Source organism: Phyllopteryx taeniolatus, chromosome 9 (genome assembly GCF_024500385.1).
Source record: "Phyllopteryx taeniolatus isolate TA_2022b chromosome 9, UOR_Ptae_1.2, whole genome shotgun sequence".
NCBI lineage: Eukaryota > Metazoa > Chordata > Actinopteri > Syngnathiformes > Syngnathidae > Phyllopteryx > Phyllopteryx taeniolatus.
Genome location: NC_084510.1, coordinates 12,045,747 through 12,070,038, shown reverse-complemented (window position 1 = coordinate 12,070,038; position 24,292 = coordinate 12,045,747). Strand labels below are relative to the sequence as shown.

At 41.3% G+C, this 24,292-nt stretch overlaps 1 protein-coding gene across 4 annotated transcripts in view; it reads left to right on the top strand.

Annotated features, from left to right (window-relative positions):
• celf4 (CUGBP, Elav-like family member 4) overlaps positions 1–24,292 on the top strand; it is a 118,436-nt gene that overhangs the window by 89,614 nt on the left and 4,530 nt on the right. Inside the window, exons 3-13 of one of the 4 annotated variants that reach the window (XM_061784261.1) lie at positions 2,559–2,607; positions 9,384–9,512; positions 10,347–10,426; positions 10,824–10,964; positions 12,831–12,969; positions 13,371–13,523; positions 15,431–15,541; positions 16,566–16,628; positions 17,000–17,077; positions 20,939–21,082; positions 22,124–22,310. In XM_061784261.1, the coding sequence (XP_061640245.1) occupies positions 2,559–2,607; positions 9,384–9,512; positions 10,347–10,426; positions 10,824–10,964; positions 12,831–12,969; positions 13,371–13,523; positions 15,431–15,541; positions 16,566–16,628; positions 17,000–17,077; positions 20,939–21,082; positions 22,124–22,251 (1,215 nt within the window). In that variant the 3' untranslated portion in view covers positions 22,252–22,310. Of the gene's footprint in view, positions 1–2,558; positions 2,608–9,383; positions 9,513–10,346; positions 10,427–10,823; positions 10,965–12,830; positions 12,970–13,370; positions 13,524–15,430; positions 15,542–16,565; positions 16,629–16,996; positions 17,078–20,938; positions 21,083–22,123; positions 22,320–24,292 lie in introns of all 4 variants that reach the window. The other 3 variants (XM_061784262.1, XM_061784259.1, XM_061784260.1) reach the window with 3 other exon arrangements.

The following is a 24,292-nucleotide window of genomic DNA, read 5'->3' as shown; positions in this document are numbered from 1 at the left end:
TCACTCGTCTTATTATCTATCACCTTTGCCATACAGCTCTTTTACACATTTTTTAACTTGCTCACTGCATTTCCAGTTATCGTTACGCCTCCCCGTTCTTTTTTCCATATCAACAGCGAGTCTGATAAATAATGCATCACAGCACATTAAAATCATTAATAGGGCTCTCTTGGCTGTCAAACAGAGGGAGGAGATGAGATAGAAGAAGGAATGGGGAACTCTATTTTAAATAAACGTTATGGTGAATGATGTGATTTAATATTAGTCAGAGAATGACGAAAGGAAGGGCTGGAGGTCCGAGCATTAATTGTGTTTGCATCGTGACACTGTGTCCTCCTTGCCCTGAGGCTTTTGCTTTGTTGAATCATCTGAACCATTCATTACAATGATGAGTGTATCAGCAAACTCAAAAGAAAGGATTTAATGACATTTAACAAAACACTGATGCTGCATCACACAGAACCTTGACCTTTCCCTCCTAACGCTTCAACACCCCCCCTCCGCCCCACTTCTCCCTTTCTGCATCTTCGGCTCTGCTCTCTTCTCACCCCACGTCTCCCCATTCCTCCTGGCAGCATAGCAATTGGCATTATTAAAAATTGATTGGAGGCGAGCGTTTAGCTGGGTGCTGAGGCAGAGGGAATGTCTGACAGGCAGGAGTAAAATGACAGGAGGACTGACACTGGAAAGGTCTCACTGGGGGACAGACTGCGTGTGCGTGCATGCGTGTGTGCCAGTATAATTTGTAAACTGGCGAGAGACGTGCTGTGATGCCCCTCACTGTGTGTACAGTATGCGCTTATTTTATGAATTCATAACCTTTTACCTGAATAGCCAGTTAAACCCCAAATTATTATTCTGAAAAAGTGAATTTGTATTTGTTGAATGGGTATCTTTTGGCTATAAATGGCACCATAAAATGGAAGATTTTCATGAAAAACATTCACCATTTTAAGTTTTTAATATTTGGAAAATTAATCAAATGCCAATTGGTAGGAAACAAAATATTTGTGCATTTTTCACACATACAATCCTTTCTAACATAATCTAAAGCAGGGGTGTCAAACTAATTTTTTGTCACGGGCCACATCGTAGTTATGACTTCCCTCGGAGGGCCGCTACAACTGTGAACCCATATAAATGAAAGAGTACCTCATATACTGTAATTACAAACAATAGACAAAACACATTGATGAATAACCAGTTTTGAAATCAGAAGCCCATAAAAACATGTTTTTTGACTGAGACTTGATGATGAGAGCGAGCTAGCTAGAAAGGAGGAAGCTGGTACCAGCCAGTGAGCATCAAGACAGGTGTTAACGAACCCGGGTTCTACTTTTGGCCATGGTACAGCAATGGATCCTGGTTAACGTGAGCCATTTCATCCCAAACTCCGACCAAAAGGTTTCATCTTCAAAGTCAGAATCTTTGAAATGATCACTGCATATTTCACTCCTCTCGTTTGGTCCATCCTAACTTTGTTTTTGTTTTGCTTAATTTTTCAAATTTCACGGAAAAATAGCACAAAGCAACCAAGGAAACATTCTGCCGCTGATGTCATCAAGCTGCTGTGTCAATCATGCAGTTTTGTGGGGCTAAAATCTGCTATAAACCATCAGAAAACAACACTAAAATTACGACTGAGCCTATTTTGGTGGGGGATTTTTTTTCTGCAGCAATCATTTTTAAGTCCAGAACTATAAAATAAGTGCCACTGTTCGGAGCATTAGAGAGGTTCCTTAACTCAAAATGTGACCAGGATAGAGATTATTTTTGTTGTTGCTGCTTCTGCATCTTACTACATGGGAGGTGCAAAATGGTAGAAACCTCCAAAAAATAGAGGTAGCCACCTGCATTTGCCTCAATTTTGTCATAAAGCCTGATGAATTATTCATTGAGAAATTACAAACAATCTCATAAAACCTCCGTGGCGACACTAGGATCTATATCACAGTCAAAGAGGTTATTTCTTGCCCTACTTCTCTGCAAAGTAGTTTGGATATTTTTGTGCAATCCTGCAGAAAACAAACTGACAGTGATGAAACTTTGTGATAACCTCCATGGGAGAGGTGATTAATGGAATCAAAGCTGAGTATTTTTCAAATAGTGGAATTTTTGATGTAGCGCTTGTATTTGATCTCACGAGACTGTACAGGTGTTGTTTATCTAATGTCGTGGCTGGTGAGTGTACAAAGTCCACATTGGCAGAAATGTTACCTCTCTACTAGCCTTCTTGCCTCCCTGTCTCACTCCCTTCATCCCTCTCCTCATCCCTCTTTCCACCCCTCCCCTGCCTTTCATCTCAGATCAAATCATATTTACAGCCCATATTCCCAACCAACTAGTCCCCCAATGCCTATAAGTGCTACAGCTTTGGATATTTTTAATACACTTTACCAGCAATTTGGCTGAGTGATTCTTAAAAAAATAAATACAAATAAAGACATTTTATTTTCTAGGCGGGATGAGGAAAAGTGTTTGCCAGTACATACGTTCATACTATTAACTGGTTTACTTTTCTCTGAATTTCCTGTCTTTCCCTATTTTTTTTTGCACAGATGAACAGACCAATCCAGGTGAAGCCAGCAGACAGCGAGAGTCGAGGAGGTATAGTGTATTTTGCTTCCCTTCCTTTCTTTGCTACTTTCTGCCTTTATTCTGACCCCCCAAACATGCTGCCTGTGCATATCAGCCTCACCATTATTTGTCCCATTACACAATGGCCTGTACCTCAACGCAGGCTGACAGCCTGGCCAGACCCACTAGAATTCAGAATGCATTATGTAAACAGAGCTTGTCCTCGCCAGTGTTGGCCAGCGTGGCCTTCAGCTCCTCAGTCTGAGTTTTATCATATGCAAGGATGCATGCACAAGCACACACATACAGTACATACATGTACACACACACGTCTTGTTATGCTTGGATGAGGGGGGACAGGTCATTTCTTTTTGTACTTTAATGGCGCTTTCTCCAAATCCCATTAAAAATATTGTATTTTTGCATCAAGCCAATGAACTTGATTTGGTATTTGGTGACATTTTCTACATCTGGAAATGGAGCGACTTGCGCTTGATATCAAACAAGAGCAAACAGCTTTCAGAATTTGCAGTTGTTGCAGATAAATTATTTAATGTAGAACAAAACACGGAGACAAATTTGGAAGAATTAGAGCATGCGATCGATTGGAAAAACAATGTTGGACATAGTCTACTATTTCGTTTGTTGCTTCTCTAAGTCGAAGACTGATGGAGCAGAAGACTCGCTGCTACACTTTTGTTTTAAGTCTTCCCCAACTGCTCATCTTCAGCCCCCCCCCCCCCCCCCCTTCTCTCCACCCCCACCCCGAGACCTCTTAATCAATTTCCCTTAATTATTTGTCTTGTTTGTACTCTATATCACAGAGTTTTCATCTCAAGGAGCATTGCAGTCCTACACATTCACAATCAAGAGTCATCAAATAGCAACAAGAGGTGTCTAATAAACGTGTTTGTATTGATAATAGGCACCATTTTGCATCTGAAATATAGACGTGTGCAGGTATAAAGTAAGGAATGGAAAGAAGGCAATTGAAGATGTCAAATTGTACCTTGTGTTATGTAGATTAAAAACTTTTATGGCTGTTTTGTGATATTTGCAATGCTCCTACTGAGTGTAACAAAGAAGGAAATAAATGAGAGTTTTTGTCATGCCTAACTGCGTGGGTGTGCTCCAAAGAGAGAGCTTTGCATCGAGACTCTTAAGTCTTCATGCTGTATATTGATTTGCTCTCCGGCCGAATATGTGTGCGTAAATGTGTGTGAGCGTGTGTTAACAGCCCTTTCCCAAAGAAAGATGTAATGTTTATTGGTGCCTTCCCTGGGGAACTGACGGCTTTGGCCATCAGTGGATATGCGTGTGTGTGATGTGTGTTGTGTTGTGTGTGTGTGGGCGGGGGCAGGGGGGCAATTTCAGGATATGTGTGCATAGGTCTTGCACCTCCGATGCGCACCCGCTCTTGTAAACACCCCCCGTCCCCACAACCTCCCCCCGGTGCAAGGCCAGAGCTTAGATTAGTCTTGTTGACTCGGCAAGGACACCCTGTCAGGCACAGGCTGTGGGGAACGGACCGTGAGCACGTTGGCGCGCACACACACACCTACACGCACGTTCATTTGCAGGGCATACTCAGAGGCAATTGCACCAAGGCTCATTAATTTCCCAACATATACATCAATTTCCACAAAGCTCGGATTCGAGAATGTCACATTAGAACAGACTGCCTGACACACAACCCATCTGCCGTTGTTGTGTACTAACACACTTTCGTCGTCTGCCTCAAACACTCATTCATTGGCTCAATCACATCGTTTGTTTACATCCTGCCAAAGACAAAACACACAATACTCATATTTCATTTGTCTAACAACAAATCAATACAAGTTTTTTTTTTGAGATGTCTTTAGTCGACTGACACTTTCTGCTAAATTCTGTCAAATGGGTATTTTCCCCAAAATATACAACCCCAATTCCAATGAAGTTGGGACATTGTGTTAAACATAAATAAAAACAGAATACAATGATTTGCAAATCATGTTCGACCCATATTTAATTGAATACACTACAAAGACAAGATGGCTTCACGGTGGACGACTGGTTAGAGCGTCTGCCTCACAGTTCTGAGGACCGGGGTTCAATCCCCGGCCCCGCCTGTGTGGCGTTTGCATGTTCTCCCCATGCCTGCGTGGGTTTTCTCCGGGCACTCCGGAGAAAACTTCCTCCCACATCCCAAAAACATGCGTGTTAGGTTAATTGACAACTCTAAATTGCCCGTAGGTGTGAATGTGAGTGCGAATGGTTGTTTGTTTGTTTGTTTGTGCCCTGCGATTGGCTGGCAACCAGTTCAGGGTGTACCCCGCCTCCTGCCCAATGATAGCTGGGATAGGCTCCAGCACGCCCGCGACCCTAGTGAGGAAAAGCGGCTCAGAAAACGGATGGATGGATGGACAAAGACAAGATATTTAATGTTCAAACTGATAAACTTTATTGTTTTTAGCAAATAATCATTAACTTACAATTTTATGGCTGCAACACGTTCCAAAATAGCTGGGACAGGGTGATGTTTACCACTGTGTTACATCACCTTTTCTTTTAACAACATTCAATAAACGTTTGGGAACTGAGGACACTAATTGTAGGTGCTTTTAGGTAGCTTTGTAGGTGGAATTATTTCCCATTATTGCTTGATGTACAGCTTCAGCTGTTCAACAGTCCGGGGTCTCCGTTGTCATATTTTAGGCTTCATAATGCGCCACACATTTTCAATGGGAGACAGGTCTGAACTGCAGGCAAACCAGTCTAGTACCCGCACTCTTTTACTACAAAGCTACACTGTTGTAACACGTGCAGAATGTGGTTTGGCATTTTCTTGATGAAATAAGCAGGGGCGTCCATGAAAAAGACATTGCCTGGATGGCAGCATATGTTTCTCCAAAACCTGTATGTACCTTTCAGTATTAATGGTGTCTTCACAGATGTGTAAGTTACCCATGCCATTGGCACTAACAAAGACCCATACCATCACAGATGCTGGCTTTTGAACTTTGCGTCCATAACAGTCCAGATGGTTCTTTTCCTCTTTGGCCTGGAGGACACGACGTCCACAATTTCCAAAAACAATTTGAAATGTGGACTCGTCGGACCACAGAACACTTTTCCACTTTGCATCAGTCCATCTTAGATGAGCTCGGGCCCAGAGAAGCCGGCGGCGTTTCTGGGTGTTGTTGATAAATGGCTTTTGCTTTGCATAGTACAGTTTCAAGTTGCACTTTCGGATGTAGCGCCGAACTGTATTTACTGACATTGGTTTTCTGAAGTGTTCCTGAGCCCAAGTGGTGATATCCTTTACACATTGATGTCGGTTTTTGATGCTGTGCCGCCAGAGGGATCGAGGGTCATGGGCATTCAATGTTGGTTTTCGTCCTTGCCGCTTACATATAGTGATTTCTCCAGATTCTCTGAACCTTTTGATGATATTATGGACCGTAGATGAGGAAATCCCTAAATTCCTTGCAATTGTACGTTGCGGAACATTGTCCTTAAACTGTTCGCCTATTTTCTTACGCACTTGCTCACGAAGAGGTGAACCTCGCCCCATCTTTGCTTTTGAATGACTTGAGCAATTCAGGGAAGCTCCTTTTATACCCAATCATGGCACCCACCTGTTCCCAATTAGCCTGTTCACCTGTGGGATGTTCCAAACTGGTGTTTGATGAGCATTTCTCAATTTTCTCAGTCTTTTTTGCCACCTGTAAAGCTTTTTTGGAACGTGTTGCAGCCATAAAATTCCAAGTTAATGATTATTTTCTAAAAACAATAAAGTTTATCAGTTTGAACATTAACTATCTTGTCTTTGTAGTGTATTCAATTAAAGATAGATTGAACATGATTTGCAAATCATTGTATTCTATTTGTATTTATGTTTAACACAACGTCCTAACTTCATTGGAATTGGGTTTGTAGAAGAAGAATCAAGTTGGTATGTGGAACAACGTGCCTTTGGTAGTGTATTATCAAACAAGTAACTTCTACTGTGAAGATGTTGGACCTTTTACAAAGGTTTTGCATATATTGTTATGTACATAAGTGATGCCTTTGTTTCCCAGTGCAATTTGACCTCTCATTTATAGCAAACAGGGGCTGGCATCCTGTCTATGCACGTTTGACAACCATAATGTGTTGCTCAATATAAATTACTCCCCAGAAATGCAAATTTGGAATGTAACTTGAAATTCAATTAAATGTTAATCACATCCTGACCTGTGGACAAACACATCTGGTCATCCTAATGCCTATGCATGGAGCATTTACACTCTTACAGCTGTTTTGTGTTAAAAGCATGCTGCCTACCTTGTATTTGGTACAACCTCATCATTGATTTGGTGACATCACAACTTCTACATGCAGCAGGCAGCTAGCTGTTTTCAGCGAGAGTGACCCCATTGTGCATAAAACCTGACCAGATGGAATAATCTCTTTTTAACACTCTTGACACTTGGCAGCACAAAAACTTAATGTTCTACAAAGGAGGTTGAACAAATGTGTGTCAGGAAGCAATACCAAATACAAAGTGATATAGTCTGATTCATAAGAAGGCAATGGATGTATCACCAAAGGTAATGCTGCCACCCAAATTTGCATAGTGAATGAATAAGATGTAAAATGATCACTCAAGAGAATGAATAAGTTGCATGCCACTTCCCACATGAACCTGACGGTTTTGTGACGGTTTGACACATCGGCAAATCATGTGCATCAGAGAGAGAGAGAGAGAGAGAGAGAGAGAGAGAGAGAGAGAGAGAGAGAAAGAAAGAAAGAAAGAAAGAAAGAAAGAAAGAAAGAAAGAAAGAAAGAAAGAAAGAAAGAAAGAAAGAAAGAAAGAAAGAAAGAAAGAAAGTATGAAAGGTCTGTTCACAATTATGTCATCGTGTCAGTTGAAATTTTATGTATCAAAAGTACGAGTGGTATCAGTACTCAGGATTGGTGAGTACTCAAGAGTGAATACTCGCACTGGTATGGATCTGAAAAAAAGTGGTCTCGAACATCCCTAGTGACAACCAATCAGTGGAATGTATTGTGTTTATTTCCCCCTTACACGAGTGAACCACACTGCACTAGTGTGACTGGTACACCAACAGAGGGATTCTGATGAGTGAGACAGTTTGGGTCAGATACTTTATGACCCTTAAAAACAAACTCAATTAAACTGAAGTAAACAGGATGAACATTTCAGCCACCGTGAGCACAAGTTCCCTACAATTTCAAATGAAGTGCTTCTAAATTCATGAAAGTATATTCTTTATGGTGACATCATTATAGAATTGGAACAAAACATATTCTAGAGCAGTGGTTCTTAACCTTGTTGGAGGTTCAGAACCTCGCCAGTTTCATCTGGAGTTTACGGAACCCTTCCTAATTTGAAAAATAAAATATCGTTTACTTCAAACTCAAAACAGGTATATATTTTATTGTCTGTGTCAATTCTCAGTCATCCAGGTCATGCGCAAAATGAACCACCCATCAGTTGCACACAAAGTCATTGTGGTAAAAGAATCAAACCAACAAAACCTGACTTTCACACAAAAAAAAAAAAAAGAATTCATCAATCCGTCCATTTTCTGTACCGTTTATCCTCACTGGGGTCGCGGGCGTGCTGGAGACTATCCCAGCTATCTTCGGACGAGAAGCGGGGTACACCCTGAACTGGTCGCCAGCCAATCGCAGGGCACATACAAACAAACAACAATTCGCACCCACATTCACACCTACAGGCAATTTAGAGTCTTCAGTCAACCTACCATGCATGTTTTTGGGACGTGGGAGGAAACCGGAGTGCCCGGAGAAAATCCACGCGGGCACGGGGAGAGCATGCAAACGCCACACAGGCCGGCCAGGGATTTCAATTCAATGAAAATTTATTCTAAGTGAATGGGAATTTTGCTGTTGCCATTCCCCTTGTAAGTGCCACTCTCATGTCAGAGGAACGGACTTCATCGTGAAAATTCACAACAAAATTTGTTCCTTTTCTTTATGTTATTTCTACAATCCTCGAAAAGGGTTCATAGGTAAGAGTAAATTTTTTGGGCTCTTTTTTTAATTATTGGATGCGCTGTCTGATGCCACAGCAATGCTACTCAACTCAAGTGTATCATTGAAATTTTGTTAAATAAAGATAGTTTAAAAAAAGAACAAAGCATTTCAACTCGAGGCGCAGCGCCGCAATGGTAAACGGCCACTTTGAAGCACGGCATTCAAAATGCAGTGTAAAAAGGCTTTTACGGATACATGCAAGCACGCACACACGGTGTGTGTCAAGTCCTCCATTGAACCTCAGCGACTGCCTCACCGAACCCCTGGCGTTCGATCAAACCCAAGTTAAGAACTACTGTTCTAGAGAATACAGAGGGCTCTATTTTAGTTGGTGGTGCATCTGCTGTGGAGCGCAAAAAAACTGGCATATCTCGATTTTCATGCAAGAGCACAGCTTGCTGCGCATGTTTGCCAGTTTTCTGACAAGCTGGATTTACCTGGCACGAAGAGGGTCTGTCCTTCCACTTGTACTCAGCACGTGTGACAATCTGGTGGCAGAAAGTTGGTCAACTGACGCCTGCTGGGACCACATCTAGATACGACGCAGTAGGTAGACGGCTGATCTCACGCGATTTTGATGAACTTGCTCGGTGAACATGCTGTAAACACACCCACAGTGGCGCTGCTCTACAAAATTATCAACAACAGCCTGACCCGCCTCTGACGCACAGATTACGCCGTTCACGAAAACAGGGCCTAGTGAGTCTAAAAGTAGATCTCTGAGCCCTTGATTATAAATAATTCCTTCTCCCTTTTAGAAGACAGAAAGCTCTTTGTGGGCATGCTCAACAAGCAACAGTCCGAAGATGACGTGCGACGCCTTTTTGAGTCCTTCGGCGGCATCGAGGAGTGCACCATCCTGCGAGGTCCTGACGGCAACAGCAAAGGTGAGTTTCTAGCTATTTATGACATTGGGTCGTCAGCAGAGTTGTGTCACAGGCTACTGCACAGAAATGATTTGGGCTTTCACAGTTGGTGACTTTGCAAAGTTCTCCTCAACCACCCTACGTTGAGTCACGTCAAAGCAAAGTTATTTGTCAATGAGAGGTCACATAAGAATGTTGTAGATTCCATAAATTCCAAAAGTAGACGTCAATCGAAAGCTTTGTCCACAGGGTATAAGATAGAAAAGAAACTCATTTTAAATGAACCCAATTAACCTTATAAGTCAACCTACATGGGGAAAAAGACAAACTAAGTCAACCTCATTATAAGCCATCAAGCCTCCTATCATGCCAGTGAAATGGCCTTTCATAGTGTTGTCACAGTGCTTGAAGTTATCATTGGGCTTAGCAGCCAACACTGTGGCCTGTCGATAACTAAGCCTGATGATTACAGTGGGCTTGATCGTTCTGATGCCTCCATGAAGCTCCATTAACAAGACTCCATCAGCCAGCGTACTGAGCTAAATGGGCTTTAGCTCAATAATTACTGGCAGCTTGATCATTCAAATTCATCAACAGGCCTTGTCAATATTAAGCGAAGTCCCATTGCTGTGGCATTTTAAGCCCCATCAGAGGATCTCAAAGTTGTTAATGATGTCAAAGTGCCGTGTTTACCCTGCCTATTGAGTGCAATTCAACTTGGAGCCTCCTCTGCAAAGAGAACTTTGTCCATCAGAAGCATTACTTGTGACTAGTGAGCTTCCTCAGTAACATTGCATGATGTTTGTCCTCCGCTCCTTCTATTTAACATGCTCATTGTCTTCTCTTTCTCTTTAGGCTGCGCATTTGTAAAATACTCGTCTCATGCCGAAGCTCAGGCGGCCATCAGTGCACTACACGGCAGCCAGACAATGCCTGTGAGTACCTACACGTGAGAGCGTGTAGATTTATGTGAGTGACAAGAGTCACCGCAGAGGTGAATCGCAACAAGCTTAATTACCTCCTAAAAGTTATAAAGTTATACTTTTTTAATCCCTCTGCCTTTGACCCATGCCAACTAAATGCAAAGTAAAGCTTTGAAGCTGGTTGGCTTGTCAGTGCAAAGTTAATTCTTATAACAGCAACATAGACTCTCTTTTCCATTTACTCACTACTTTTCACATGGTTTTGTGCTGTTGCGCATGGGAGGAGTAAAATATACTGTATGCTTTGTGTACAACAGGGGACACAAGGTGATGTCATGCGTCCATCTGTACACGCTAACCTACTGTCTGGTGTGTGTGTGTGTGTGTGTGTGTGTGTGTGAATGCGCAGGGTGCCTCATCCAGTCTGGTGGTAAAGTTCGCAGACACGGATAAGGAGCGCACCATTCGCCGCATGCAGCAGATGGCTGGTCAGATGGGCATCTTCAACCCTATGGCCCTGCAGTTTGGAGCCTACGGAGCCTACGCTCAGGCAAGGCCCTCCAAAGCATATTTTGGAAACACATTATTTAGAGGCTGTTTACATGGCATCATTTTTGGCTGAAAAAAAAATGTCTGGCTGTAGAGCCTACATGAGAAAATATTGGAACGTGTGTGTAAAAGTGGATGTTTTTTAAACCAACACTGTTTTAAATACAGTATAAACTAAAAATCAAAAGTCCTTGTTTGTGCTGCTCTGGAAAAGGAGTTTGACACTGAGTGTACATTTACTGAGGACAAGGAATTGATGCCTAGATCATTGAGGTGTAATCATAAACTTAATCACGAATCCACAGAGACTGAATAGTATACCAAACCCTTTGCCTTTTCGCAAGAAAAATGATCAAAAAATGATTTTTTTTATGCACTAGGGCCCCTTTTTAAACACTTTGCCATATAAACATCGTTACAGAGTTCTGGAAACAAAATCTACTTTGTTTTTACTGGCCAAGAATACCGTAACTATAACGTAATATACTGTATTGCACTGCACTATACCACACTGGCATATTTCACCCAATTCTCTACTATAGTATATTATTCTGTTCACCTCTATTCTATGCTATATTGTTCTATTCTCTTGTGTACTGTACTGTACTGTAATACACTGTACTGTTCTATTGTAGTACACTATGTACTGTACTATGCTATAATATACTATGTGTACAGTATAGGTAATCCACAACTATATTATACTGTAGTGTTCTATTTTATTTAATTCTGCACTATAATGTTTAATTCCTCACGATACTATATTCTACTATACTGTACTATATATCGTATATTGTGATATAGTGTAATATACTGTACAATGTAGAATTCTCTACTATATTATACTATACTGTTGTACTCTATTATTGTAAATTCTACACTATGCTGTTCAATTTCTTACTATATGATGCTATACAATACTATAATATAATATACTATACTATACTATACTATTTTCTATACTACACTATAGTAGACAAGACTAGACTGCTGAGATGACTTAAAAGATTACATTTATCCCATTGTTTAAACATTAGAAGTGACTTAATGCCAAGTGTGAACCATTGCAACAAAAACCTTTTTCAATCTGGGTCCCTGAAAATGTTTTATCCTGCCCTTCAACTCAGTAATGCCGACATGAGACTACAGGATTTTAGCCCTGGTATTGGCCTGATTAGCTATTGCAGGCAATTTCCCAAATCAGGCCCGACATATTTTATCGGGAAAGACAAAATTTCTTGTATTGTAACATAATCCACGACCAACGATTTGGCCTCACCATAGCCCTATGACACCAAAATGAAAAGTCTCCCATGTTTGATTTTTTGAATATCTTCCTGCTGGTGTGACATATCGGCGACAAGTCTCCAACAGCACACCTTGCCGTCGACCAATAGGATTGCGTATTGTGACCGTCGCTTGGTCCCCCTTGCTTGCCGTTGTTAACATATTTGGGTGCCGTTGTCAACATTTATTCACTCGCACGAGCCAATGTTTAGCGAAGCTTTGCTTTAGAGCATGACTGCACAGAAAGCCAGCGTGTTTACATACAAACGTTAGTGCTGGCAGTAGCTTACTAGGGTACATAACATTATGTTGCCTGCTTGCGAGCCGTATTGCATTAAAAGTACTTGAACACACCTCTAGCTCTTCTTGAATGGACAGCCCACTCCCGAGAACCGGTGACATGTAGTGTCGCTACTGCCTGACCGAGATACGGCAAGAATGTATGGCAGTAGTCTGACATAGTGCAACCATGAAAGACCACATTTGTCTTGTAGTCTGCTCCAGGGATAACATATCCATGTCCTACTAAACTGATATTCATTTTCAAGTCATTTTATTTGGAATCTCCTCCTCCCTGTAGGTGCAACAACAGGCGGCATTGATGGCATCTGTAGGCCAGGGCGGCTACCTCAGTCCGATGGCTGCCTTTGCTGCTGCCCAGATGCAGCACATGGCCACCATCAATGGCCTCCCCGGAGCACCACTCACGCCCACGTCAGGTAACAGCGGTAAAAGCAATATCTATAATTTAATGTATTCTAGCTAAAATATGTGACATGGTTTAAAAATTGATACAGCTGCAATGCAGAATGTAGTGAATAATAAACACAGAGTTCCAACATGACTTCCTCGAGTTGAACACACCACAGTTTTGTGAGATGATTGCAATGCTCGATTACATTTGATCTGCATCCACTTGTGTCACTCAGAGGATTATAGAGAGATAGGAAATCAGCCTTGACATTTAATGTCTTCACTGGACCACTGGACCGCCCCCTCTGACATTTGCAAGAGTTACTTGGTGGCCAGTCAAAGTAAAACTTTCCATAATGTCTCTGGGGGGAAATATAGACAATTACTCTCTGTTACCCTCTCTGATTTTACTCCTTCCTTGTTGCAGGCGGTAGCACTCCTCCAGGCATCAGTGCCCCCACAGTGACCAGCATCCCTTCCCCCATTAGTGTCAATGGTTTTACTGGCATGCCGCCCCCTCAAGCAAATGGACAGCCACCCGCAGAGGCCGTCTTCACCAATGGGATACACCATTACCCTGGTAAATCCATAGTAAACCCCCTTTTTTCATGCAAAACTCTAAGCACTATATTACATTCAAACTTGACCATTTTCCAACATAACAATCTAAAGTTCTAAAGAGCAGCAACCCATGCTTCATCCATGATGGACATGATGCGCAAATGCTTCACTGAAAATGTTACTTTCTGTCGTAATTTCAAGGCAGTTTAATTTAGTGCACTGATTCTCAAAGTGTGCTACTGGTACCACGAGTGGTATGCGGCATCCCTCTAGTGGTATGTGAATAATCAATCCCTATGTGCAGTTCAGTTAGTTGTATTTAACTGTTTAGTAAAATAGATTTTCATTTAATCTTTAAGAACTGTTTGTTATAAAACTTTTATTTAGGTACAATTTTTGTTTAACATTTTATTTGAATCATTATTTAAGTTTTGGTTTTAATGTGCCTATATTTAGGCGCAATGGTAATGTTCAAACTGTGCATAGTGTTACAGTGGCTTACAATAATATTAGCTATACTGTTTCGAAACAAAACCTCTGTCTTGTTTTTGATGAACATTTAGTCCTACTATGCTACTGTATAATTTTGTCTATGAAGGTGATACTTGGTGCAAAAAAAACTTGGTTTAATTGGAGAGTGTATTAATTTTCTCAAGCAATCACACTATTTTCACAACGGGGAAAAAAGTAATATTTTCTACTGTGACATTTGAAACAACATCGTATTGAGCTTTGATTTAGACCTACTCAGAAAGAAAGCACATTTATTACAAGGGCAATATAAATGCAGTGGATGGAAGTTTGCCTTGATAAGCGCTTAGGAAGTTGTGATTGTGTTATCCCAATTTCTTAAAAGTTTAACAATACAGGAAATTAATCTGTGAAGTCATTTTTTTACTAAATAGAGTGCAATGCTCTTTATACAAAAAAAAGTCAATGATTGACGATACAGAGTCAACATTCAATAACTCATCCAATTACATTATATGCTCTCAACAATGTTATGTTGAGCTACAATGTTGACTTACTTGAGTATGAACATTATTAGAAAAATAAGTAAATAAGTAGTAATAACCACTCTGTGGTATTACTACAGGAAGTTAGTCTTTATACATGAGCTGCAACATTATGCTGAGTTATGATGCAAATTTCCTCAGGGTGAATTCTATTCATTGCAGTGAGGGGCAACGTACACACAGCTGTTAATATTTTGCCATAATTTCAATGCAGTTGGCGAGTTGCGTTCAAGGCATATTATTTTCTTTACATTCATACATTTTTAAAAATGTCAATTTTCTACTAAGCAGAGTACAGTCCTACTCAATTCTTAAGCAGAAACTATGAGGATTTGAGTAATTTAGTAAAGGGTCTACTAAATTATGTATATTACTTTTCAGCCAAAATCCTACTAAATTCATGTGGGAACAGGATCAACTACCATACTCTCAAACATACAAGGCAAAATGAATTTCTTTATCATCACTGTCCAATGAAAATCATTTAGGCCTACTGTATCTCAAAATGTTGTGAGATTTAACTGATACATTCACAGCAATGAATTCCCTCTATGTTCCTGATAAAAAAAAATACATAATAATGCCTATCAGCGACATACATATATGCCTTATAAACAGCTGTGTTGAGCCATGATTTATATTTACTCAGAGGAAAACACATTTGTCACAACAGGACAATGAGCGTTCAACTGGCTTACATAATAAGTGAGGAGCACATTCGGCATGTAGAGTCCCAAAGCAGAAAGAATGAGGAAATCCATGTCTAGCAAAGGTGCTTTGGGGATGCTGGAGCAAAAGTATGCATTTGTGTCACATGATGTGGTTTGTACATCACTTGGTTGTTTTCTCTTTAAGAAGAGGAAAGAGACTATTATATTGTATTATTATTTTTTTGTTTTTGTCTCCCTAGTTTTGCAAGAAGTGGTTTTTCGGGAGGACTCTGAGAAAAATGGCCTGGGTGTAGCTCCAAGGAGTTGTTTTGGAGTTCAGGGTGGCTGTTTTCTTTCTTCTCTATCTGAAGGTAGTGTTCTTATTCTTATCTAATGTGTATCTTCTCCACCCCTTCATTCTTTGGTGTTAACATTGGTGTTGTATCGGTGGTGTATGTCTTTTTTCTGCAGTGTTTTTAGCATGTTTATAATTCCCTTTCTTCTACAGATAGTCTTGTACAATAATAAGTGGGAGCAGCTCATTAGGATTTAACAGAATACATAGCTGGAAAATGTAGCCATACCTTGACACTAAAAATAGGGATCCACACAAACACATAATATAGCATATTCTTATATATATATGTACAGCTCTGGGAAAAAAAACTAAAAGACTGCTGCAAATTATCTTTGATTTTACTATGTTTGAATAACTGTGATTGGCTGACGACCAGTCAAGTGGTACATGAAATGGATGGACGTTTCAGTACACTGAACAATTTCTTTTTATTCTACAACATATATCGACAACATAACTCTCAAACCAAAATACAAATATTTGGGTTGGTGAGTATTTATTTGCAGGAAATGAAAAATTGTCAAAATACCAAAAAAAGTCCATGATTATACGGTTACCTTAATATTTTTCAGAGATGTACAGAATGCATATACATTATATTGTGAATAATATATAATGTATAAACCATTTCATATAACATAGCCTCATAGAATAGTGGTACATTTGCTCGAAATGATGAATGAATGCTTCAGGAAACTTTCTTTCCAAACAACCTTTCCTTCTTTTGAGGAAACAATTGAGCTTGTGCCCAATGGGAGAGGTCTGCACCTCACACTGAGAACTAACCTCTTCGCCTCTCGTGTCTATTCCCTCCATTTCCTCACATTGTAACCCCGCTCCCGCCCACTGTTATTATATATTACTCTCGCCTTCCTCTGTGCCCCTCCTCCTCCCCTCCATTTACATTCCTGCTCCATCTCACTGCTGCTTTGTCTGTATTGTTCCTCTTTCTTTACCTTGGTGCACACCCACTCCTCCATCCATCCATGCTGCCCTCCACATCCTTCTTCATCTCTTCATGTTCTCTTATGGAGCAGCTCAAAGTCCCACTGCAGCTGATCCTCTCCAGCAGGCTTACACGGGAGTCCAGCAGTATGCAGGTGTGTGAACGTGTGTGTGTGTGTGTGCGTGCATGTGTGTGTGTGTCCGTGTATTTGCGGGAGGGAACAAGGGAAGGAGATAAAGATATTTCATTGTTTGCATTTGCATTTTGGAATTTTCACCATGTAACCAAAAGTGTCACGCCTGTACAACATCAATTTATTCCCTGCTTTTTATAGCATGTCTGTGAGTGTGAAACATGTACACTCTATTGTCTGTTATCTGATCGATTGCCTGCTGTGCCCCGGTGTATATCATGTTGTTTGCATGTGCGTGCGTGTGCCTTGGTGTGTAGCACTGTGCTCTCGTCCCAGCTGTTATCTGATCAGTGTGTGTGTGTGCATGTGTTTGTGTGTGTGTGCCTCAGCAGCCTACCCCGCTGCATACGGACAGATCAGCCAGGCCTTCCCCCACCCTTCAACCATCATCCCACAGCAGCAACGAGAAGGTAAAAGATGCAATATTTGGGTTACCGTGGGTTACCAGTCAAACATTTAAATCTGTTTGACTGTTTGTCAATTTTGACTCATAAACCTTTATATATACATATTTGGAAGAAGCTCAAGAAAGACTCAACACAGTATTTATTGAAGACGTTTTCCAGTTGTGGGGGAGTGTTTATGAGAGCAGAGTCGGCATACATGAGCAGTATCCTTCGCATTGTAACACCAACGCTTGCTGCTGTGTTCACAGTGAGGGGTGAAATGCAGAGGTCATATTGCGTTTATGCATATATGCTACTTCGTGTCATTTTAAAATTGAAAATAGAGATGATTATAGGCTGTAAGTTAATTGACTATATCTATCCTACAAGTGTTTGCTAGTTGCAACAAGGGAGCGAGATCACATACAAGACTGTGGCCTTGCTGCCCTCTTGTGGAATGCAAACAAAACAATGCAGCACCAAGTAGAAAAAAAAGATAATATTATAGATAAGATAATAATCGTTAATATTACATAGAGTTTTTTCCTACCTTCATTGCGCCAAGGCACATATATAAGAAACATCTCAGCACACCACCAAAAATTGTCACAAAAAGTACATATACTAAAATAATGATGCTCTTGTCTCAATTAACACATAAATGTTACTTGTCCAGTGTAAAATGTGGGCCAGTGTAGTTGAACACAAGGCCCTTATTCTGTTGTATGAGGCAACAGGTGGATACACAGGTTAATTGTACCGTCTGCTATCTCGTGGAAGAGCGATTATTTGTTCTGCTTGTCACTATACATCACTGGCATAGACAGATGATCAAAGATACATGTAGGATAACAACCATTGGGCCGATTAAGTGAAATTGGATCATCCCCCCCAAGCGGAGAACAATAAAGGACTGGCTGACGACTTGAATACCTTCTACTACAGATTTGAAAAGGACACTTTCACTCCCCACACCCACCCAGCCACACCACCGATGCCCACCGTCACACCTCTGACTCCCACTTCTGTGTTGACCATTCACAAAGTCCCCAAGAAACCTGCAATTTCAGGACTGAGTGTCAACAGACCTCTCATGCTGAAATCTGTGCTCATGAAGTCATTTGATTTCCTTGTGCTGAACCACCTCAAGAGCATCACATGACCCCTGCTGGACCCCTTGCAGTTTGCCTATCAAGCAAACAGGTCTGTGGATGACGCAGTCAACATGGGACTGCAATTCACCCTGGAACAACTCGACGGCACACGGACCTACAGTACGTGAGGATCCTGTTCATGGACCTCAGCTCTGCGTTCAACACCATCATCCCCGAACTACTCTCCTCCAAGCTTCTCCAGCTCAGTGTCTCGCCTGCCATCTGCTGGCAGATTCACAGTTTTTTTCAGCTTCCTGACGGGCAGGACAACAGTGCCCCCCAAGGATGTGCCGTCTCTCCACTGCTCTTCTCTCTACATGAACGACTTCGCCTCAACACACCCGACTGTAAAACTCCTGAAGTTTGCAGACGACGTCACAGTCATCGGCCTCATCAAAGACGGTGACAAGTCTGCTTATCGACAAGAAATGGAGCGGCTGGAGCTTCGGTGAACCCAACACAATCTGGAGCTGAACACGCTCATGACGGTCAGAAGGATTATGGACTTCAGGAAACATCCTTCGCCACAGCTGCCCCTCACGCTGTCCAACTACCTTGTTTCAACCGTCGAGACCTTTCAGTTCCTGGGAATTACAGTCTCTCGGGACCTGAAGTGGGAGACCAACATCTACTCCATTCTCAATAAGACCCAGCAGAGGATGTACTTCCTGCGGCATCTGAGGAAGCACGGCCTGCCACAAGAGCTGTTGAGGCAGTTCTACACAGCAGTAATCGAATCAGTCCTGTTTTCATCCATCAAAGTCTGGTTTGGTGCTGCCACAAAGAAGGACAAAATCAGACTGCAACGGACAGTCAAGGCTGCCGAAAGATTCATCAGTACCCACCTACCTTCTCTTGAGAACCTGGTCACCACCTATTCCAACTCGTTCCCTCAGGTAGGTGCTATCGAACAATGCAAACTAAAACCAGCAGACATTCCAAAAGCTTCTTCCCTCTTGCCATTAACTTCTTAAACAGTTGACTTACAATTTCGTTGCAACATGCTGCCAATTTTGCACATCTCTGTCGGGACACTTCTACATTATTTGTGCACTTACTGTTTTATCATGCTGCACTATATGCATACTATTTTTGATTACTACTGGCCACTTATGTGTTTGAGAACTCTGCACCTTTTCCACATTCGTCACAGTACCAGATCATTGCACTATTAGTCACTTTAAAGTGCTCTAAATTGCTTGAGGACGGCTTCATGATCACAATTGCCATTATATCAGCTTCACCACACTAGTGGTACGCTTTCATTGATCAATGACTCTCCATACTTGTGTTTTTTATGTCCTAAATGTATATTTTGTCATAGTGGCTGCTTGTCGTCAACTAGAGCGGCTCCAACTACCAGAGACAAATTCCTTGTGTATCTTGAAACATACTGTACTTGGCCAATAAAGCTGATTCTGGTTCTGATTCAGGCACACCTGATAATCTCTCACAGCACCCTGCTTGGGATTCACTAGTCTAAGCGCTTAAAAACAGTAGCAACTACCGGCTGTCACACTGATGTGCTGTGGCACCATTCAACCCAAAGTTGGGTTCAAAATTTTGCAAAAAAATAGATTTGAAATCTCCCAGATGCATGTGGAAAAATGTGTCGTGGGCCAATTAATTTTTTATATTACAAAATCCGGCGGCACGGTGGCCGACTGGTTAGAGCGTCAGCCTCACAGTTCTGAGGAGCGGGGTTCAATCCCCGGTCCCGCCTGTGTGGAGTTTGCATGTTCTCCCCGTGCCTGCGTGGGTTTTCTCCGGGCACTCCGGTTTCCTCCCACATCCCAAAAACATGCATTAATTGGGGACTCTAAATTGCCCGTAGGTGTGAATGTGAGTGCGAATGTCGTTTGTTTGTATGTGCCCTGCGATTGGCTGGGAACCAGTTCAAGGTGTACCCCGCCTCCTGCCCGATGATAGCTGGGATAGGCTCCAGCACGCCCGCGACCCTAGTGAGGAGAAGCGGCTCAGAAAATGGATGGATGGATGGATATTACAAAATCCAGGCAGTTGAACTGGGGTGTGTCGACTTTTTATCTCCATTGTATGTTCAATTATTTCCCAATGTTTTTGTACATCTGTAATTGTTAAATCAATTTTGTATTCAAACTCTCTATGTACTTTGCAATGGTGTAGAACTGTTAATATTTCAAACAGCTAACGATGCAGTGTAAGCGACAACCGCAATAATATAGCAACATACACAAAGTCCTCTCTCAAAAGTGAGCGTTATTATTAGGGATGTTTGTGTGATGTGAGACCACGTTTTTAGCGACCGATACCAGTACAAGTATTCGCTCTTGAGTACTCACCGATACTGAGTACCAATTCCAATAGTACTTTTGATACATACAATTTCAATTAACACAATGGCAGATAATTGTAAACCTAAGGTGTCAAACTGTCGCAGTGTAGCAACAACTACTGGCGAGGAGGACTTATTCAAAGCCAGTATTGGTGGCTGGTATTGGAAGCCCTCACGAGTATCCAATACCATAAAATAAGGCCGGTATCGACCCGATATCGATACCTGGTATCGGTATTCGCCCATCCCTAATTGTTATCTTTGTCAAGGCTGACTGTTTATTAAGTGGTTGTATTGGATTTCATTAGATGCACTGTACCTAAAGAAGTGTCCAATGTATATCAATTATTTTTCATTTTCCTGCCTTTGTCTCTCCCTACACCTCTCTGTCTCTGTCTCTCTGTTTCCCATGTACAGGGCCAGAGGGTTGCAACCTGTTCATCTACCACCTCCCTCAGGAGTTTGGGGATGGCGAACTGATGCAGATGTTCCTGCCATTCGGTAATGTCATCTCCTCCAAAGTGTTTGTGGATCGAGCGACAAACCAAAGTAAATGCTTTGGTGGGTAAAAATTAACAGAACCAGAAGATTATTGATTATTTATTCTGATTATTCTTTTTTACTAATCACCTTCTTTACTGCAGCCCCTTGCTAACCTCCCAGCACCTCCCTGTTTCAAACCAAATGAAAATAAGAGAGACTTATGTTGAGTTGTGCAACAACTGGTGACTTATTTGATTACTTTACATTTCTATCTGAAATTATTCAACTCTGCCTTACTTTGTGACGGACGGCAAACGCAGCTTGGCTGCTATGTTGGCTGTGCCAGAGCCAGTCAGAATTTAAAATAACATGCTATGATTATGAATTATTATTGGATAGTGACTGAGTGTTTAATAGAGATTTGTTAAGGTAACCCTTGAATGAACACATCAGTGCCTAATGAGCAACACGCACTAACATTGGGTACACGCACAATCTACTGACATCTATTTCGAAAGCGGTGTCAAGGATACTGCCTTGACAAAGAGAATCATGCTCAGTTTTGATTGTCAGATAAGTATCAATTTAACGACATGTTGATGGTTGTGTTTCTAATATTTCGCTGACCTTATTTAGCTTCTTGAGACGATAAAAACTGAGCATGATTGACTTTTCAAAAGAAAAACGTTTGATACAGCTCTCATTTAGATTGCACAGGTCTACCTAATGAACTGTCCAGTCTGTGTATTGAAAATATGAACACACAGCTTTAATTGCAGATATTACACAAGTGGAATTTGATTGAAATACAGCACAACTGTGTCAATATTTTGGTTTTAAACTCCATCACTTCATATTGTGATATTGGTACATGCTACTCTCTTATTAATGTGATCCTGTTGTTGTTGGGTTTTTGTTGTTGTTGTTCTATTATTATTGTAATATATTTTACTTCTTATAGCATTATGCGAATATTATGGTATTGATTTGTAACATGCACAGATGTCTTCCTACAGCTACCACTCAACTAAAGTGCTTCATCAATGAATCTCATACTCACATTTTTGTTAGCATTCTTCATCTAACCTCAAATTAACCTGTGCCACTCTCTTTCCCTAGGCTTTGTGAGCTTCGATAACCCAGGCAGTGCCCAAGCTGCCATCCAGTCAATGAACGGCTTCCAAATCGGCATGAAAAGACTCAAGGTGCAGCTGAAGAGGCCAAAGGATGCAAACCGCCCCTACTAGCCCCGGCCCCAGCCAGCCGCTGCCATCCATGGCGGCCGGGGTAGCTGTCACCACACCGGGTAAGACAGGTCAGACCCAAGCTCACAGGGGAAACATTTGTGGTCAAACTTGTTTGATGGGTGATTAACCGGGCCACTGCATACTCAGCTAACGCACATCATATTGACGGATGCTCAAATTGCAAGCCTGTTTATGAAAGTGCCTGATGTGGTTTCACTAACCTTTTAGAAATGCCACAAAACATTTGCAGATGCCTAATAAAAAGCAAATCATCTGCAAATTGCTTGTAAAGAACATCGATGTAGCATCACTGAGAGTTCAAGCAGCCGTTTTTCTAAATGTTAATTTCCCCATCGTCATTTGGACTGATGACTGTGTAAGTTATAGAAGTCCCCTGATAAGCTACATCCGGCAGCTGTATGGGTACATGAGAAAGCACCACACCTGCACAAAGTGAATGAAAGTATTGATACACATCCCTTCATTCAATCAGGAGTGGATCTAATACCCTCAGTTCCCTGTAAAATATAAATTCTTTATCTTATCAAGACATGTTGGACAAGTCTATGCTTCTAACTTTGTGGAAAGGTCCTTTTCTGTTCCTACATGACGACGCCCCACCCTGAAAACGCATAACAAGACAACAATGTCAAAAGCGCAAAGGTCTTACTACTTTTATTGGAATTTTTCAGTCACAGACATTATGCAAAATAAAATTGAGACCATGTATGTCTGCATGAAGAGTGCTGCTTGTTGTGACGGCCATGTAAAACAACCAGTGACTTCATGAACAATGAATGAGATCCTAGTCAAAAGTGATGTAGCTTATTTTAGATCGTGTGCAAGAATGCTGGACCAAAAGAGGAATGTGCGACGGCAGAATGCAACAACGCATGTCAACAGAGGTCATGAAAGCCCAGATGATTTATACAATATTTTTTTCCTCAAAGAAAATAGGACTCCTGCTCTCCTGAAGGCCCTCGGATGTCACCTTTCGTCCTTTTGGCTGAATGGACAAAACATCCAACAAAGCTTTCCATGTTCTCTTTTGTATTCTATTCACTTCCTGTAGGTGATAATGTCCACGTGACTCAATACTTTTGTCCATATAGTGTACCACATCCATTGAGCTTGATGCTTAACCAGACACCTGCTGTGTGTGTGAGATGTAATTCTTATGTCATCAAACAGTGCTTTCTGACATTTGGTACAACAACATTTCAGAGTCCCCCAGTGTGTTACACTGTAGGTAACAGATAGTCCTTACATAAATGTTTCAGCGTGTTGTAGAGAGAAGGGATTGCCTCCAAAGAAAAAGGCATTTATTACTCCGAAGGCGAGTAATTGTGCCGTTCCTCTTTGTCTCCTCCCTTCATCTGCATGATGGAGAGTTCAAACTGTGTCGTTCATTTACTGCTGATGACTTAATTCAAGGGCAACTTATCACCCACTCACAAACTAACTGATCCATGTAAAGACTGTGTCCCGAGGCAAAGCACTGCAAGAGAAATAGGGCAAATTCATGTGAATGTGCCACCATTCCTTGCCATCCACAAAAATATTCCATATAACCTGTCAAGCTTGGACAATTTATAATGCTGTTGACATTTTAACAGATAAAGCTTTTTGTCATTCTGAGCTTCACTTATGAGTATGTCCAAATAGTCCAAAGCACAGTTTTTGCTTGAGACCCCAAAGCAGAAGCAAATATGAACTCATTGGTATAATTTGCTTTTCAAAATTATATAAGACATTATGAAATAATAATAGAATGTTTGTTGATATAAAGGTTCCCAGTCTTTGTGAATGCTCAGCTACTTGAAGGACGTGCTATGCCCTAAAATACTGCATGCCTGTATGTTCCTTTTATTCTTGAAAATTATCAATACTGTATCACACAGTATTAAGATAAGAATTAAGCTTAAACCACTTCTGCCTTTAACTCAAACTATTCACAAGGCAGGGTAATATTCACCTTATTGGGGGGTCAGTTTTAAGTAGAATGGATCACTATTAAATTATTGTGAAGATCATCAAATTT